The 19,351-nt window shown below is 42.5% G+C and overlaps 1 protein-coding gene across 4 annotated transcripts in view; it reads left to right on the top strand.

The window, feature by feature from the left end:
• The first annotated feature begins 7,862 nt into the window (after positions 1-7,862).
• Positions 7,863-19,351, top strand: part of LOC139533706 (connector enhancer of kinase suppressor of ras 2-like) — a 58,879-nt gene continuing 47,390 nt past the window's right edge. For 3 of the 4 annotated variants that reach the window (XM_071332038.1, XM_071332022.1, XM_071332014.1), the window contains exons 1-2: positions 7,863-8,431; positions 18,847-19,010. In XM_071332038.1, the coding sequence (XP_071188139.1) occupies positions 8,368-8,431; positions 18,847-19,010 (228 nt within the window). In that variant the 5' untranslated portion in view covers positions 7,863-8,367. The remainder of the gene's footprint in view (positions 8,432-18,846; positions 19,011-19,351) is intronic. The other variant, XM_071332031.1, reaches the window with a different exon arrangement.

Here is a 19,351-nt window from a genome sequence, read left to right as displayed (position 1 = left end):
TCTTCAGGTTTCAGGCAAGGTTATTCAACATGTTAAAATGACACCAACTGCCCTGATGCCATTCAGATCTGGGTTCAAATAGTATTTGAAATCGTTCAAATACTTTGAGCGTTTGCTTGAGCCTGCCTGGAGTGCCAGATTGATGAGTTTTGCACTTTTGGGACTATTCCATGTCCATCAAAACAAGGGAAATAATACGTAAATACATTGATTTTGGTATATTAATACATGATTGGTTGAAGTTATTACGTTATTCATCAAAAAATTGTCTACTCACCTGAAATTGTGTATATATTTCAATATGTGCTTGTGAGTGTGTCTCTTGTGTATGAGTATTCAGTTACTTTGTTGTGTGTGTGTGTCTGACTGTGCATGTTTGTACATTTTAATGTGTGCTTGTGAGTATCCATGTATGAGTATTCCTGTATGATGTAATAACCACAGGATAACCACTGGATGTGTGTGTGTGTGTGTGTGTGTGTATATTTCAATGTGTGCTGATTAGTGTGCCTCTATGTATGAGTAGTCAGTTACTTTGGAGTGTGTGTGTGTTTGTCTATGACTGCATGTGTGTGCATTTCAATGTGTGCCTGTATGTGTCTCCATGTATTCCTGTATGATGTGCATGAGTTTGTTTGTGTTGTAATTGGTAGTGGGTGGTGGTATGTGCATCAAATTGAGGGTAGTAGTACATCAAAACATTGATGTTGGTATGTTATTACATGACTGGTTGAAGTTATTACATTATTCATAAAAAAAAGTTATTACGTAAACCATTCAACATTTTATTACGTTAACCGGCAAGTAACTGGTTTTATTACATACAAAATCTAAAAGTTATTACAAATAGAAAACTTATTACATTAACCAGTGTTATTACATTAACCGTAGTTACAGTGCCTAACAACATATTGGTCCATATTATCAGGCTGTGTGTTATTTAGCGTGTGCCAGGGCTCTAGACTAGCGTTTTCACAACTTTTCATTTGGTTCGCACCAGCCCATGATTTGGTCACACCAACATTTTGGTTGCGGCGTAATGCAATAGAATAAATTACTAATCATCTTATAAGGTCATTCACATGGCTTCATTGAGAAATCAAAGCACTTTCCTGAAGACGTAGGCTACTGTTTGACCAAATCGTGGTTTTTAGCCCACCCAAAAAATAGAATTTACAACTCGCAATGCCGCAACCAATTAAAAATATAACTCGCACAGCCAAGTCAAAGGGTCACAAAACGCGACTAAAGTCTCGACCCCTGCCTGTAGCGCAACTGATGCAGCATAGTGGCAATAACAAAATAGGCTGAAGCATGGAGTTGCCCATATGTATTTGTGCTAATCATTAGCTAGATCAGTGCTTCTTTTTCAGCCATGCCCCCCTTTCATCGTGGGGGACCATCCTATCCACCCCCATGCCCCCTCACCTCCCCCAATTGAATGAACTTACACAATTGTTACACAAAAATATAGTATAAGAATAACACAATTTTTCAAATATAGTTAATAAATTTGCCTTTTACACATCGGGAAACAGCATTGGGGGCGGCAGGTAGCCTAGTGGTTAGAGAGTTGGGCCAGTAACCCGAAAGGTTGCTGGATCGAATCCCCGAGCTGACAAGGTAAAAATCTGTCGTTCTGCCCATGAGCAAGGCAGTTAACCCACTGTTCCCCGGGCGCCAAAGACATGGATGTCGATTAAGGCAGCCCCCCGCACCTCTCTGATTCAGAGGGGTTGGGTTAAATGTGGAAGACACATTTCAGTTGAAGGCATTCAGTTGTACAACTGTCTAGGTATCTCCTTTCCCATTGACTTACATCAGATAGGGCAACAATTCTGCCTGCACATACTCAGATTAGGGATGAGCGTCGCATAGGAGTGACACCACCAGACATATGACAATGAAGGAAACAGTATATACAAACACCAGTACCTGGTTTCCCTTCCATATTGAAATCAAGAAGTAAAAATGTATAACAGAGATATAAACCAGCGTATTGCTGTGCAATGTCACATGCATCCCTATGAATGAAGACTGGGGTGGGCCAATTTCTATTGTAGATTTTCTCAAATTTAAATAAGAAATAAAGATGGTTCTGGAAGTATTCTAAGGGTGATTATTATAGGTTGCGTGAACATGATAAGTTCTTTACCCCCACAATTGTGGCCTTCAAATCTGTTTTCTAAACATAAAGAAGGAGGATAGGTTGCTGCTGGTGATCAGATTCTGGGAAATAGGCATGCATCCTCTGACTAGGGAGAAAACCCGGTTTGCTTGAGCCTACTGCCTGAGGTTCATGGAAACAGCCCTCCTCTAATTCTGTAGCCTATTAAAAAACAGATATGTTAAGGTTTATAATAGTACCAAAGCTGTCTTTGAACTAAAACAATTTAGCCAGTATATACTTGACCAATTATAATTTGTTTTGAGAAATAGTGCTCACACATCTAATAGAAACTTTCTCTATTTGAAAAAATATCATTGTCTATGTCATTCTTATTCATGCTTATGTACAGTATGTACCATGTTAAATTAGCCTGTACTATTTTATTTGTTCCAAGTTAGCTCACAAATTTGGGGGTTTGTTAGGAAGAGAGAGTAGAAAGAGAGAAAGACAGGATATAGTGCATGAGGAATTGAGTAGCACTGTGTGGTGTAAAGCCACAGAAATCCAGTAGCTGCCTGGCGCTTTATGTCACAGTTTTTTCCCCTGGCTGTCACTACTCTTGCTCAACTACTGTATACATTTTATCTGTCTCATCTTCATTTTTTTATCCGTTTTTAATAAAGCAGTAAAATGTAAGGCGAGTCTCCCTAGGCTACGCCTATCGGCTACACAGTCTTCCTAGGCAGACGGGTTACCTCCCACTAGGTCTGAGATTTCCGAGATTAGTATACCTACAGTATGTCGCTCACTCAGCTTCACAAATTTTGCAATGGTTAAATACGTCTGTGAAATGTATTCTTACATAGTCCCAAGGTGTAATAACATTTTCCAGTTGACAAAAGGACTGCAAGGCGCACAGCCACAGTGCTATCCTCATCAGAGATCGAGGAGCACCTGACCCCATGGCTGCCCCTCCTAGCCAGACTGAGTCTATGGGCAGCCATGAGATAATTGGTCTCACCTGTCTGTCACACCCTGATCTGTTTCACCTGTCCTTGTGATTGTCTCCACCCCCCTCCAGGTATAGCCCATTTTCCCCATTTTCCCCTGTGTATTTATACCTGTGTTCTCTGTTTGTCTGTCACCAGTTCATCTTGTTTGTCAAGTCAACCAGCGTTTTTCTCAGTGCCTGCCTTTCCCCAGTTGCTCTTTTTCTCGCCCTCCTGGTTTTAACCCTTGCCTGTCCGGACTCTGAGCCCGCCTGCCTGACCACTCTGCCTGACCTGACCCTGAGCCTGCCTGTCATCCTGTACCTTTGCCCCACCACTCTGGGTTATCGACCCCTTGACCTGTCGTTTCCCTGCCCCGGTTGCTGTAATAAACATTGTTACTTTAACATAGTCTGCACTTGGTTCTTACCTGAAACGTCATTTTTTATTTCACCTTTATTAAACCAGGTAGGCTAGTTGAGAACAAGTTCTCATTTACAACTGCGACCTGGCCAAGATAAAGCACAGCAGTTCGACACATACAACAACACAGAGTTACACATGGAATAAACAAAACATACAGTCAATAATACAGTAGAAAAAGAAAACTAAAAAAGTCTATATACAGTGAGTGCAAATGAGGTAAGATAAGGGAGGTAAGGCAGTAAATAGGCCACAGTGGCGAAGTAATTACAATATAGCAATTAAACACTGGAATGGTAGATGTGCAGAAGATGTACTGTATGTGCAAATAGAGATACTGGGGTGCAAAGGAGCAAGATAAATAAATACAGTATGGGGATGAGGTAGTTGGATGGGCTGTTTACAGATGGGCTATGTACAGGTGCAGTGATCTGTGAGCTGCTCTGACAGCAGGTGCTTAAAGCTAGTGAGGGAGATATGAGTCTCCAGCTTCAGTGATTTTTGCAGTTCGTTCCAGTCATTGGCTGCAGAGAACTGGAAGGAAAGGCGGCCAAAGGAGGGATTGGCTTTGGGGGTGACCAGAGAGATAAACCTGCTGGAGCGCGTGCTACGAGTGGGTGCTGCTATGGTGACCAGTGAGCTGAGATAAGGCGGGGCTTTACCTAGCAGAGACTTGTAGATGACCTGGAGCCAGTGGGTTTGGCAACGAGTATGAAGCGAGTGCCAGCCAACGAGAGCATACAGGTCGCAGTGGTGGGTGATATATGGGGCTTTGGTGACAAAACGGATGGCACTGTGATAGAGTGCATCCAATGTTTTGAGTAGGGTGTTGGAGGCTATTTTATAAATGACATCGCCGAAGTCGAGGATCAGTAGGATGGTCAGTTTTACGAGGGTATGTTTGGCAGCATCAGTGAAGGATGCTTTGTTGCGAAATAGGAAGCCGATTCTAGATTTCATTTTGGATTGGAGATGCTTAATGTGAGTCTGGAAGGAGAGTTTACAGTCTAACCAGACACCTAGGCATTTGTAGTTGTATACACATTCTAAGTCAGAATCGTCCAGAGTAGTGATGCTGGACGGGCAGGGAGGTGCGGGCAGTGATCGGTTGAAGGTCCTGAAGCACCTGACTGTTGATGAACATCTGGATTTGAGTGCTATCATATCTTTGCTTTGCTCCTTCTCATTTTAGAAAATGTGAAATTAACTGCAATGTTTGATTAACTGAAACAAAGATAGGCTATAGTCTACTGTGAAAAATGTGATCACTAGAATTTCTCTATGACTCAAAGCCAATTAATGGTCAATTGGCTTACTTTGTTTTAAAAGTAGCTCTATCATAGGCCTATACGTTCTCAAAATAGACCTACTGTCACGACTTCCGCCGAAGTCGGCTCCTCTCCTTGTTCGGGCGGCGTTCGGCGGTCGATGTCACTGGCTTTCTAGCCATCGCCGCTCCATTTTTCATGTATCCATTTGTTATGTCTTGTTCCCAATCAATCTACATGTATTTATTCCTCTGTTCCCCATCATGTCTTTGTGTAAGATTGTTTGTGTATTCTGTGTATTGTGTGTATTGTTGATGCGCCAGACTGGCTTGTTTTTCCCGTGTTATTTTTCAAGGAGATGTTTATTGTTAAACATAATTCTTGTGACTGTTTTGCGCATTTTGCACTTTTGCCAAATAAAGTGTGCGCCTGTTCACAAATCTCTGCTCTCCTGCACCTGACTTCGCTACCACTACGCACACATCTGACACCTACTCTATAATATTGTATACAACAGTTTATGGGCATAATTCTTAAAATACTAGCAATATTATGAATTGCAACTTAATTCACACATTTTTCTGAGAAACCAAACAGACTCTTTGGATGTAGACTGACCCATTAGCTGCTCACACACACTCAGAGCACAGGGACAGATACGAGTCTACAAGGGTAGAGTAATAATAGCAGGAGAGAGGAGAGAGCTTCCCCAAAGATATAAATTATTCACAGATAATGGGGAAATTAATAGCGACATAAAAGTTCCATTCATAACTTGCAAGGAGAAAATGAACTAAACAGTTGTAACTTAAGGCTCTTGTATTTCACATGCTCGTCTTGCAAAGCAGATTACACATTCTTCTGTTTAAATTAGTCAGAGATGCTGACAACGATACCTCCACACAGAGCAAATGTATTCACATACCCATAGGGGTGGGGCAGAGGGGCAAGAGCCATTGCTAATCTTACATAAATAAAACAAAGGACAAGCCAAGATGCTTTGATTTAACAAAGCAAGACTTGGTGGTTAACAGCTATTGTCCTATGAGATAAGCCTATATAATATATTCTTATCTTGTGTATTGCTTCCTGTATATCCTTAGACTTCAAACACTCATTTTTTGAAATACATCTTGATTGATATCACTGAGAATTAGTCTTCGAGGCATTTTAGAAAATTAGAGGCTGACTCTTTGTTGTACCATGATTCTAGGAAGAACAACCATCCCTCTTACGTCAATAACATGATGATGACTAATTTTACACTAAAAATTAACTGTGCAAAGCCTGAACAATATTGTTGCACAGGTCAGGGGTCATGGAAAAAGAGTGGTTCTTTGTTCTGATGACACATCTTTCTACACTCCATAGTCTCTTTTTCTATGCTCTATAGGCTCTCTCATAGAGTTATTGTGCATTCTGGGCTAGTGTGCAACAGTCTAACTACCAATACTGAGGGGTTTGAAGTGGCTGTGTCCGTGCTTTAGGTTAGATTATTATTTACAGAATACGATTCAGAATAGTTCAGTGTGCAGATACATTACATCACATCTGGTTAAGGCCATGAAAGCCACATATGCACATTATGTCAAACCAGTAAAGCAAAATCACATCAATTAATCTGAGCTTGTTGTTTCCATGAGCCTACTTTATGAGGCAGCATGTCAACCTATGGTGGGCCTATTCATGTTGCGGTAGTGGGATGCATTCATGCTAGTCTTCTATTGCTTTCACCTGAGTGAGTGGGATGTTTGTTATGTCAAAGAGATTCATTGTAGTCGTGACTGAGTCTTGAGTCTGTTGGTGGATTTATTTAATAGGGGGTGTAATTGATGTGACGGTCAGCCCCTGGCGCTCTCCAGCCCCAGTGAACTGGGTGTGCCTTGATTGACCCAGGCTAGGCTGACAGGCAGCAACATCACCAAGGCCTTCAATTGATATGTGTGATTTAAAGTTAGAATCCTTAATTGCTACATTCATTTTTGGATTTATAAATGAATGATATATTCTTCTACATCTGCATTGCTTGCTGTCTGGGGTTTTAGGCTGGGTTTCTGTATAGCACTTTGTGACATTGACTGATGTAAAAAGGGCTTTATAAATACATTTGATTGATTGATTGATTGATATATACCCATTGATTCTTGAAGAATATAACTTATAAATAAATGCCGCATGAACTTAGTTCATCTTTCATACCCCATCAGAACCCAAAATATAAGCTTATTTTCCTGTAAATGTACACAAACACTGTAATGCCTGAAAACATGGTTAAAACTATAATTTTGATATCGTGGAAGGTGTCACGCCCTGACCATAGAGAGCTTTTTATTCTCTATGTTGGTTAGGTCGGGGTGTGACTAGGGTGGGTTATCTAGGTGATTATATATCTATGTTGGCCTGGTATGGTTCCCAATCAGAGGCAGCTGTTTATCTTTGTCTCTGATTGGGGATCATATTTAGGCAGCCATTGACCCATTGTGCTTTGTGGGATCTTGTCTATGTATAGTTGCCTGCGAGCACTACATTAGCTTCACGTTTCGTTTTCCAGGCCTATCACTAAGCTTTTTACCAAAACAGGCGAGGTGTCAGCTTTGTAATTGTTTCAATTAAGGGTTTTATCTTTAAGAAAGGCAAATTATTTTCTGTTAATGGAAAAAAGCGCCCACTCTTTCATAACCAGCTTAGTCCTGTAATGCATGGTGTTTGCTGATACAGTCATCTTTAATATAAATAGGCCTACAGTATCATATGCCTTCAATAGAAACTCATAATGCATAGTGAAACTATTGGGCATAAAACATTAGAAATTCTGAGTTACAAACGTGTAATGGATGATTGATCGGTTATTTCAAAGAACAAAATATATATTGCAATGCCCTATGCCCATTCATTCTTCTCTTTCATACTCTCAATTAGACAGACCAATTCATGGTATATTGAATGGGGCTACATCTCAACTTGCTTCGTAAAGAATGATAATAAGAGAGCGGGACATTACAGCATCCTCAGCCTCTGTTATGACCGTATTTTCCGCTATACAGCGCTTGTATGATGGAGGCGTGAACAGCGACAAAGAGGCGAGGGAGATACAGTGAACGTGCATCTGATGAGGATTAAAAAAGCCTGCAAACGCTAGTGTGACTCAGTGGGTTGGACTGCACAGTGCGACTGGGAAATACACCCACAGATGCCAGTGAATTGCGTTCTCTATTGGATGGCTGGAGGCTTGCTGTACTGAACAGTTGATACTAGAGATTAATTGGCGAGAGGGTCGCAGACGGTTCCACCAGAATCATGCAGTGTTGGCAGCAGCCGACATGAATGACAAATAAAGGAGATATTCGCGATATTCGAGCGAACAACACAAGCGCCAAGCGCAGAGGATTGTGTAGAAATATATCGGACTTGAATCAAGCCACGCATAACGTCGCCTCGGATCCGATGGACCTCCCTCGCCGTTGTTAGAAAACACGCAAACGGATTATAGAATCAAACATTGGTGAATTTGGTGAATGTAATAGATTGAAGTGTTAAAGCGTTTATTTTGTCAGGCGAGAACTGAAAAACTTCCACAATGGCTCTGGTCATGGAGCCTGTGAGCAAGTGGAGTTCGAGTCAAGTGGTGGACTGGATGAAAGGTACGCCATGGTTTTAAGATAGATGTACATGAGCTGTTGGCAACCAACCTGCACACAAAATGCTGTGAAATATATATTCTCTGGACTCAAGTATAACGGCACTAAATGCGCCCACTCCGATCAATAAACAGTGCGAGGCTAGAGCCATCACTGGTGATTGGGGGAAACAAAAACACCTGCTGAACCTCAGTATATGTAGTCAATTATATAATGGAAAAAATAATGATATTTTATTATATTCTATTATTCTATTCTATGTGGTATCTCTATACCACAAATGGAATTACATTTTCAGTAGAAATGTGGGGTGTGGAATTGGCAGTGATATAGATTTGGACCTGAGAGAATCTCAAAGCACTGGAGGATGAGTTGGTTCAGTGGTTCAGTTGGTTCAGTTCAGTTGGTTCAGTACAGTCTTTGCCTTTTAAATGGCCGATCAGAAGGGTCTGAATATTTCCATTATGGGAATAATGATCCACTGAAATTAAGGCATTGGGATGAATTTGACTCTGAAGTTTAAAAAAATATTTTTAGTAATGTAGACCTGTAGGTATTTGAAGTGTAGCATGTTAGACACTAATAAATGTAAAATGACTTTGATTTCTGTGGAGGTTAGTTATAGGGAATGTAAAAGATGGACTTTGTAGAGAATATATTACTAATAGCTATTACATTCCTCTGGAGTGGATCAAGTGCATATGCTAAATATATCGATTATTTATTAACTACATCCCAAAATATTATTTCACATCTGCAATAAAGCGTGTGATAATGCAGTAATAATTATATCTTGAATAAGGAAGAAAAGACAGATGATTCTTACAGTATGTGGTGCTAGTTCAGGTGATTCATATGAGAGATGTAGTGTGTGTGAGGTCATGGATCAAGGCTGGAGGTATGCCCATGTTGTTTTGGAGAGATGCTTAACCAGATGGTGGTAAATCCCCATGTGCTGCTGAGCCACTGTGGATTGATGGAACAGCAGTTGATAAGACTATCTTTAACACGCACGCACGCACGCACACACACACACACACACACACACACACACACACACACACACACACACACACACACACACACACACACACACACACACACACACACACACACACACTTTCCATTTGAGAGAGAGAATATGTTTTCTGTTCATTCTATGGTTATTGTTTACATAGATTGTGTGTTACTGTCATGTGTATCTCATGCCTGTGTACCTCTGTGTTGATATGTATCATTATTACTGTGTAATGTGTTGGTTGTCTGTGCTGAGCAAGGTACTCATGTGGATGAGTATACCCTCGCAGTGATGCTCAAACTAATGTGTTAATTTACTTAATCATGCCTCCACACTGCCTCAACACACGCTCATTCACAGATGCAGTCACACTCCAAACATACACAGGAGCTTGGCTGGCTGGCTGACTCAGACATACTACTGACTGGCTACTGGGATTAGACACAAAGCAGTTTACAAGTTCTGTAAAAGAGTACATATTAGTCTAGGTGTCTGTGTGTGTGTGTGTGTGTGCATATGTGTGTGTGTGTGTGAGAGAGTCTTTGCTTGGAAAGACTAGTGGAATAGGAGGATTATAGGGATGTAATGGAAGAGTAAGTGGGAATGGCAGAGGAGAGAGTAAAATGATAATAATGAGGAGATTCAGAGCTGATGGAGAGAAGAGAAAGAGATTGCATATTGGAAGAGATGGAGAGGAGATGAGAAAGGGAAGACATTTCAGAGGGAGGGCCCTATGGTAGCCGAGCCACATCTGATGACTAGAGCTGAGACAGGTTCTAGGCGCAAAGCCTATAGTAATGTTGATGTAAAGTGAGGGATGGAGGAATGGAGGGAACCACAGTCACAGAGAGAATGAAAGGAAATGGAGTTTGTGTAATCTTGTCTCAAATCCATTCTTATACTCCCAGTCCCAAGGGCCCACAGCATCTCCGTCTCATCATTACCATTCAGAGGTTCCATTATTAGCATATAGCTCAGTGATGTCCTGAGGCCAAATAGGAGCACCCAGTGACCTTCCCATAATGCCACTCTCTCCGTCCTCCTGGTGTTACCTGTGTCCAAGCCTCTCTACTCCCTCAGCACCAACAAAGGCCTCTCCACAGAGAAACCCCTCCACTTATGGAAAATATATGGAGCCTTTAAATTAAGGGCGAACTGTGCTTATTTACACATATATTGCAGTTTAAACAGCTGCAAATACTCGGTTCTGTCACGATCGTCATAAGGAATGGACCAGGGTGCAGCGTGTGTAGAGTTCCGCATATTTTAATAAATCGAAACTCACCAAACAAAAACAAACAACCACAAACGAAACGTGACGTTCTGGACTGCTCACAGGCAGCTACACAAACACAAGATCCCACAAAGCACAAAGGGGAAATGGCTGCCTAAATAGGATCCCCAATCAGAGACAACGATAAACAGCTGCCTCTGATTGGGAACCATAACAGGCCAACATCGACATATAAACGCCTAGATGACCCACCCTAAATCACACCCCGACCTAACCAACACAGAGAATAAAATCTCTCTATGGTCAGGGCGTGACAGTATCCCCCCCAAAGGTGCGGACTCCGGCCGCAAAACCTGACTCAATAGGGGAGGGTCCGGGTGAGCATCTACCGTCGGGGGCGACTCCGGTGCGGGCGAAGTACCCATTCCGCTCGTGGACACGTCATCGGAGGCTCCGATGAACAGAATTTACTAAACAGAATTTACTCACCGCAGCCTCAATTACTATTAATAGTCTCCTAATCAGATCTCTCATTTCATCTCTCTCTGTGTCTCTTTGTGTGCTCTTCCCAGTCTGGGTGGCTGTCTGTCTCCTCCATTGATCTCATCACAAAAATAGCTTTGTTTGTTAATTAACAGGAGGCCAGGCCCGTTGATTAAGGGGGGGTTTCTGGGGTAAAGCTATAGGCTAGTTTGTTATGGAGGGGTTGCTCTGCCCATTTAGATGGACAAAGCCCATCTCTGAATTGAGGTGTAATATAGATGTTTAAAGGACAAATACGTGTTTGTCCTTTAGAATGGATTATCTGTGTGTTTATATATGGGGATAGCTCTGTTATCTGGAGAGAGCATTCATACTTTAGACAATGTCCCTGCTTGTTTTGGTGGGCAGAAGTGAGAGTTTTTTTTTCTATATCCATAACGTTTCAATTACATGTTTACTTACAGTATTGTCGTCTTGCAGCAGACTACTCCAAACCCCACTGCATGGTTTCTATAGCAACATGGGGATTTTTTCATTGACAAGTGGGTCTCCATTAACTTGGTAAAGAGGCTGATTTGTTAAGCCCTTAAATTGCGTACAAAGCCATGGAACTCTTCTTGCAGCTTCTCCATCATTTAGCTGACAGCTGAACTTGAGCTGAATCCTTCATTAGGTCTAGGCCCAAGAAGACATTGAGATTACATCAAAAGGAGGAGATGAGGGCTCCACAGCCTTCTTTGTGGGAGGCTGACCAAGGGAGGAGAAAGGATAGAAAGAGTGTGGGAGAGTGGATGAGAGAGAGATGAAGAAACACTGAGAGAGAGAGAGATGAGGGAAATGGAGCTGCTGTGCTCTGGACCAAAACACAGACAACCTGACTGGTTCTGCTTTCTCTCCACTTCCTTCTTGTATGTTCTATGCAAAGGTGTGTATGAGTGTGTTTACATGGATGTTTGTGTGTTTATATGTTTATCTGTATTTTAGCCAATGTAAGGAATAATGGCTTCCATAACTAGGGCTGTGGGGGTCATGACATTTTGTCAGCCGGTGATTGTCAAGCAAATAACAGTCGGTCTCATGGTAATTGACCGTTAATTAACATAAACACATTTACCATCCCCTGGCTTCCACACATAGCCTACAAGCCATTTTATAAAGTCTAATAAATCCATGTGATATAGCCTACACCTTCACAATAAATCCATTATTTATTTTAGATAGTTCTAAAGAAGCATGATATGAAATAAATGTAGTCTATTTCAGAAGAAAAGAATAGCATACTCTGAGTTATCCATGTTAGGTCCTGATGTGGCTATGACAAATAGCTGTGGGCAACACTAGTTCATTTAGCAGACAACATTTGCTTATAATTCCATGGCATTATTTTATATTATTTTATAGTATGAAGAAAACAATTGAACAAAGTGCGCATAAGCGGCTATTCTGTGTAGAGCGGTTAACAAAGAAATAGGTACTCCTATATTCTTAATTTAGAGTTATTATTGTAACTTTAGTTGTTCTACAAACGTTGGGCTATATGTTTTGATTTTTAATACATTGTAAGGCTGCATGATGAGTGTAGTGTCTTAGCTCGTATTACTTATTTATATAATAAGAAAGACTCTGAATACAAGAAATGGAACTGGAGCTTCACATTTACTCAAATGAGTTAGTACCAGAATAACATAGAACAACACTGCGCATGACCAAGGGTGCTACATTCTTAAAGGGGACATCAGTAATTAACAGAACATAACAATGAGATTCTAATGATGATTTGAAAAAAGTCGCTTGAAAGGCATGAGCTCTGCTTTGTTTTTTTGCGCAGGCTGTACGCACTCCAATAGTCACTCATTCACAATTTGACAAGCACTTGATAATGCCTAGAATTTCACGGCGGCATCCCCTTTGTGGCTGTAATGGACCCTAAACAAATCCATGCCTTTTGCGGCCCGGAGTGCTGTGTTGTGCCGTGTTGTGCCGTTCTCCCTGAGTGTGCTGCACAATCCGAAGCGTCTCTCACTCGCATGGCTCTCCGTCACCTGATCGGGTCTTTCTCACAGGCTACAACTCAGACACATCCGGGACGCAACTGCGCGCGTCCTTATCCAATTCCGAGGTGCATATTGAAGATATTGGAATAACTGTTCACATTTACTTTTCGTCAGCCAACAAGATGAGTAGGCCTAACGAACAGCGAAACCAATAGCCTATGTCAATCTACTATCCCCCCTAGTACAAAAGTCGACCTATTATATTCTGTGTGAGAAATAAATATTCTTAACATAGTCTGGGACAGTTGTGGGATGCAATAGATCACACATTAATATAACCACTAGCATCAAAAACGTTTTGTGTGCAATGTGGCTGACGAAACAGATCAGAACGTTTAGCTTAAAATGTTGATAAACTATTCGTCTATTTTTTCGCATTATAAACGCAGCAAATCTCACATGGTAGTATGCTATAACCTGAATGTGCCATTAGGGAAAACACCATTATCAAAAGTGACCACAAATGCAATTATGCATGTAATGCTTTTATTATAAAGGTGCATTTTTTATGGAGAAAAGTATTTTCCCCAAACTTGAAACTCACGCGCTCTTATGTATGCCAGTTAGGCTCTACACCCCCTGTAAAGCAAATGACTGTTCTTCATTTTAGAAGTTATTTGGCCACTAGTGGCCTAGCCCATAGGCCTGAAACATGTAAGCCTATGGGCTAGGCTACAAGAGGTGTGTGACTATAATTTTAAAAAGTTGCAAAAAAAAAAGGCATTGGTTCTTATGCTGGGCATCATTCACAAGTGATAATATATAATTCAAGTGAAAGGCTAGAATTATCACCAATCAGACTATTCTTGATTTAATCTTGTTTTTACACATGCTAAATAATATATGTGTGACATTTGTTTTGATTTAGAATGGACTATTATCATGCACCTGTATCGAAACGGGCAGTGGAAAAAATAAATGTAATTTATACATGTAAATAGCGAATGGAGGAAGCTTTTCCCCGTGGATTATTTTATTATTTATTTCATTATTTTCATGCCAGCCAGGTAGGCTATAGTCATGTGGTAAATATAAGCAATAATATTAGGAAAATTGAGAAATAAATACAGTAGGCCTAGCCTATAGAAAGCTGATGGGCCCCCCATCTTTTTATTAGCGGCCATCACTATGTTTCTCCCGTAATTGCATAGCCTATACAAATGTTGCACAACATGGGCTCAAATGAAGTGTTTGATTAGATTTTCAATAACATTTTCATTGATGTCAGAGTGATTAGAGGGACAATAGAGTGCCAGGCCTTTAGCAAGTTTGGTTGGCTACCAATGACCGGCAACAGTATCAGAACTTGGAGAAGCCTAATTACTGTGACAAAAACTTAATGTGGAATTTGACTGCCTTCATGACTCGTGACCACTGGTGTGGTGGTAATATGTTCACCGCAACAGCCCTATCCATGACAACATCAGGCTGTGCCAAGTAGGTCTGCCCCTAGTTAGTTCTTGAGATGAGATCGATGATGTGTGTGTGTGTGTGTGTGTGTATCAACAGTGTGTCTGTGTGTGTGAAAGTAGTGTGTGTAAGCTAAGTAGGTCTGTCCCTATTTGACACAACTGTCCTTGAGATTAAGTACCAGTGACTCTCTCAATACGGAAGTGGTCAGATGACACAGATGCTAAGCTACAGGACTGTTTTGCTAGCACAGACTGGAATATGTTCCGGGATTCTTCTGATGGCATTGAGGAGTACACCACATCAGTCACTGGCTTCATCAATAAGTGCATTGATGACGTCGTCCCCACAGTGACTGTACGTACATACCCCAACCAGAAGCCGTGGATTACAGGCAACATCCGCACTGAGCTAAAGGGTAGAGCTGCCGCTTTCAAGGAGCGGGACTCTATCCCGGACGCTTATAAGAAATCCCTCTATGCCCTCCGACCAACCATCAAACAGGCAAAGCATCAATACAGGACTAAGATTGAATCGTACTACACCGGCTCCGATGCTCGTCGGATGTGGCAGGGCTTGCAAACTATTACGGACTATAAAAGGGAAGCACAGCCATGAGCTGCCCAGTGACACGAGCCTACCAGACGAGCTAAATTATTCTATGCGCGCTTCGAGGCAAGCAACACCGAAGCATGCATGAGAGCACCAGCTCTTCTGGACGACTGTGTGATCACGCTCTCCGTAGCCGATGTGAGTAAGACCTTTAAACAGGTCAACATTCACAAGGCCGCAGGGCCAGACAGATTACCAGGACGTGTACTCCGAGCATGCGCTGACCAACTGGCAAGTGTCTTCACTGACATTTTCAATGTGTCCCTGACTGAGTCTGTAATACTAACATGTTTCCAGCATGTTGGTATTACAGTCCCTGTGCCCAATAACACCAAGATAACCTGCCTAAATGACTACTGACCCGTAGTACTCACGTCTGTATTCATGACGTGCTTTGAAAGGCTGGTCATGGCTCACATCAACACCATTATCCCAGAAACCCTAGACCCACTCCAATTTACATACCGCCCCAACAGATCCACAGACTATGTATTCTCTATTGCATTACACACTGCTCTTTCCCACCTAGACAAAAGGAACACCTACGTGAGAATGCTATTCTTTGACTAAAGCTCAGCATTCAACACCATAGTGGCCTCAAAGCTCATCACTAAGCCAAGGACCCTGGGACTAAACACCTCCCTCTACAACTGGATCCTGGACTTCCTGACGGGCCGCCCCAGGTGCTACGGGTAGGTAACAACACATCTGCCCTGCTGATTCTCAACACAGGGGCCCCTCAGGGGTGCGTGCTCAGTCCCCTCCTGTACTCCCTGTTCACCCATGACTGCATGGCCAGGCACGACTCCAACACCATCATTAAGTTTGCCGACGACACAACAATGGTAGGCCTGATTACCAACAATGATGAGACAGCCTATAGGGAGGAGGTCAGAGACCTGACAGTGTGGTGCCAGGATAACAACCTCTCCCTCAACGTGATCAAGACAAAGGAGATGATCGTTGACTACAGGAAAAGGAGGGCCGAGCACACCCCCATTCTCATCGATGGGGCTGTAGTGGAGCAGGTTGAGAGCTTCAAGTTCCTTGGGGTCCACATCACCAACAAACTACCATGGTCCAAACACACCAAGACAGTCGTGAAGAGGGCATGACAACGCCTATTCCCCCTCAGGAGACGGAAAAGATTTGGCATGGGTCCTCAGATCCTCAAAAAGTTCTACAGCTGCACCATCGAGAGCATCCTGACTGGTTGCATCACCGTCTGGTGTCAGAGGAAGGCCCAAAAAATTGCCAAAGACTCCGTCCACCCTAGTCATAGACTGTACTCTCTGCTACCTCACGGCAAGTGGTACCAAAGCCCCAAGTCTAGATCCAAAAGGCTTCTTAACAGCTTCTACCCCCAAGCCATAAGACTCCTGAACAGCTAACCAAATGGCTACCCGGACAATTTGCATTGACCCCCGCCTTTTTTAATTTGTGAAATTTCTTTCCTTCTTAATGCGTTCGAGCCAATCAGTTGTGTTGTGACAAGGTAGGGGGGCTATACAGAAGATAGCCCTATTTGGTAAAATACCAAGTCCGTATTATGGCAAGAACAGCTCAAATAAGCTAAGAGAAACGACAGTCCATCATTACTTTAAGACTTGACGTTCAGTCAATACGGCTCCTTTTAAGATCTTTGAAAGTTTCAGTGCAGTCGCAAAAACCATCAAGCTCTATGATGAAACGGGCTCTCATGAGGAACACCTCAGGAATGGAAGACACAGAGTTACTTCTGCTGCAGAGGATAAGTTCATTAGAGTTACCAGCCTCAGAAATTGCTGCGCAAATAAATGTTACACAGAGTTCAAGTAACATACACATCTCAACATCAACTGTTCAGAGGAGACTTTGTGAATTAGGCCTTCATGGTCAAATTGCTGCAAAGAAACCACTACTAAAGGACACCAATTAGAAGAAGAGACTTGCTTGGGCCAAGAAACACGAGCAATGGACATTAGACTAGTGGACATTTGTCATTTGGTCTGGAGTCCAAATTGTAGATTTTTGGTTCCAACGGCCGTGTCTTTGTGAGATGCGGTGTTGGTGAACGGATGATCTCCGCATGTGTATTTCCCATCGTAAAGCATGGAAGAGGAGGTGTTATGGTGTGGGGGTGCTTTGCTGGTGACACTGTCTGTGATTTATTTCGAATTCAAGGCACACTTAACCAGCATGATGTGTGTGTGTGTGTATGTGTGTGTGTGTAACAGCACTGTGTGTCTGTAAGCAGTGTGTGTCAGTGCTGGAGAAATTGTGTGTGAGTGTTGAGTCCACACTTAGATAGACAGTGACTGATGGTGTTTGTACAGCTGTGAATTAAAGCTTTCAGAGAGGATCACTGAGATGGTGCCATCTCTGTTTTTGTATGCCAGGGGGATGGGAGGATCAATTTGAAAAGCTCCTCTATTCCTCCCCCAGGGAGGGAAGGATGGAAGAATGGAAGGATGATGCTGTGTGTCAATTGGGTTTAATGTGGGACTAAATGTTTACTCATGACAGGCCTCTGTCAACTGTTGGTTATGAGTGGGCTGTCAACTGTTGGTTATGAGTGGGCTGTCAACTGTTGGTTATGAGTGGGTTGTATGTGTGTAGTAAATGCTGTGAGTGTTTGAATATGTCATGGTCTTAATAAATATATGACGTGTGTCAGTTCTGTTAATAATTGGAGGAAGGTTGTATGTAATGGTATGCGTAGGGGGAAAGGGTTGATTGTGTGTGGGTTGTATGTACCATTGTAATTTGTTGGACATCCGTGGAGGTCTGTGTAACGTGGGTGATTAAAGCTTGTCTATGGCTGGCTAAGGCTGTGTATGTATGTCTGTTCAGCTGTGCCCAGAACAGCACTATGTTCAGCTCTGCCACGGGTGTTCATCTTTGCGATCTCTGTGTGTCAGTTTGTATTAAACCAAGCACTGGCACACACTCAAAGGCTACAGTTTCAAAGCCCAGAAATGAGAGACGCGGAGACACTCACACACACACAGACGCACGTACACACACACTCACATGCAGATGCACGCACACACACACTCACACACAGACGCACGCCCACACACACACACACACGCACACGCACACACACACACACACACACTTAGAGAGAGAGAGAGTGAAAGAGGGGAGAGTGAGAAAGAGAGAGAGAGAGAGACAAGATGAAGCGATTGAGTCAATGTAAACCCCTCAGGACTGCAGAGCTGAACTGATAAGAGGGAGTTTCTTCACACAGCCCTGACCAGATTACATAACATCTTCACACACCATATTTAGACTGATTTGTCTGGAAGGGACTGAGGTTGTTGGGGCTTACATCTGCAACACACTGCCTGCGTTGGCCTTAGTTGGTCATAATAACCTGGATGGATGGATGGATGGAGTTGATACAAAGACTATTGTAACTTGAATAATATTATATTGTTTCTCAAAGTTATATGCTATTACAGTTCCTTACCAGAAATATTTTTCAATGAAATATCAAGACATGTATATGAGGTAGTAGCAGACAGGAGCAAAGAGGAGTGAGCCAGAACAAACCCATTTATCGAATGAATATTTCCCTTTGTAATTAGTTTTCACAGCGTCATCTCGTCTCCTCTCTCTCCAGGGCTGGATGACTGTCTGCAGCAGTACATTAAGACGTTTGAGAGGGAGAAGGTGGGGGGAGATCAGCTGCTTCGTATCACCCACCAGGAGCTGGAGGACCTGGGAGTGTCCCGTATCGGACACCAGGAGCTCATCCTGGAGGCTGTGGATCTACTCTGTGCTCTGGTGAGTAGCCATGATGGAGTCAGGGGATGCTGGTCAGGGGTTAGGGCTAGCTAGAGTTAGAGCTTATCCTGGAGGCTGTGGATCTACTCTGTGCTCTGGTGAGTAGCCATGATGGAGTCAGGGGATGCTGGTCAGGGGTTAGGGCTAGCTAGAGTTTATCCTGGAGGCTGTGCCCTGGTGAGTCCTCCATCCAATTCATTCAGTCATGTATTCCTCTCTAGAGTCACCACCAGTCATGAATCATACAGAGAATCTATGATTTAACTTTTTAGGGCTGCAATCCCGTTAACGGGATCGATATGACAACAGCCAGTGAAAGTGCAAGACGCCAAATTCAAACA

The sequence above is a fragment of the Salvelinus alpinus genome, chromosome 1, assembly GCF_045679555.1.
Source record: "Salvelinus alpinus chromosome 1, SLU_Salpinus.1, whole genome shotgun sequence".
Classification (NCBI taxonomy): Eukaryota; Metazoa; Chordata; class Actinopteri; order Salmoniformes; family Salmonidae; genus Salvelinus; species Salvelinus alpinus.
The sequence above is the reverse complement of the archived record's forward strand: the minus strand, read 5'-3'. Positions and strand labels throughout refer to the sequence as shown.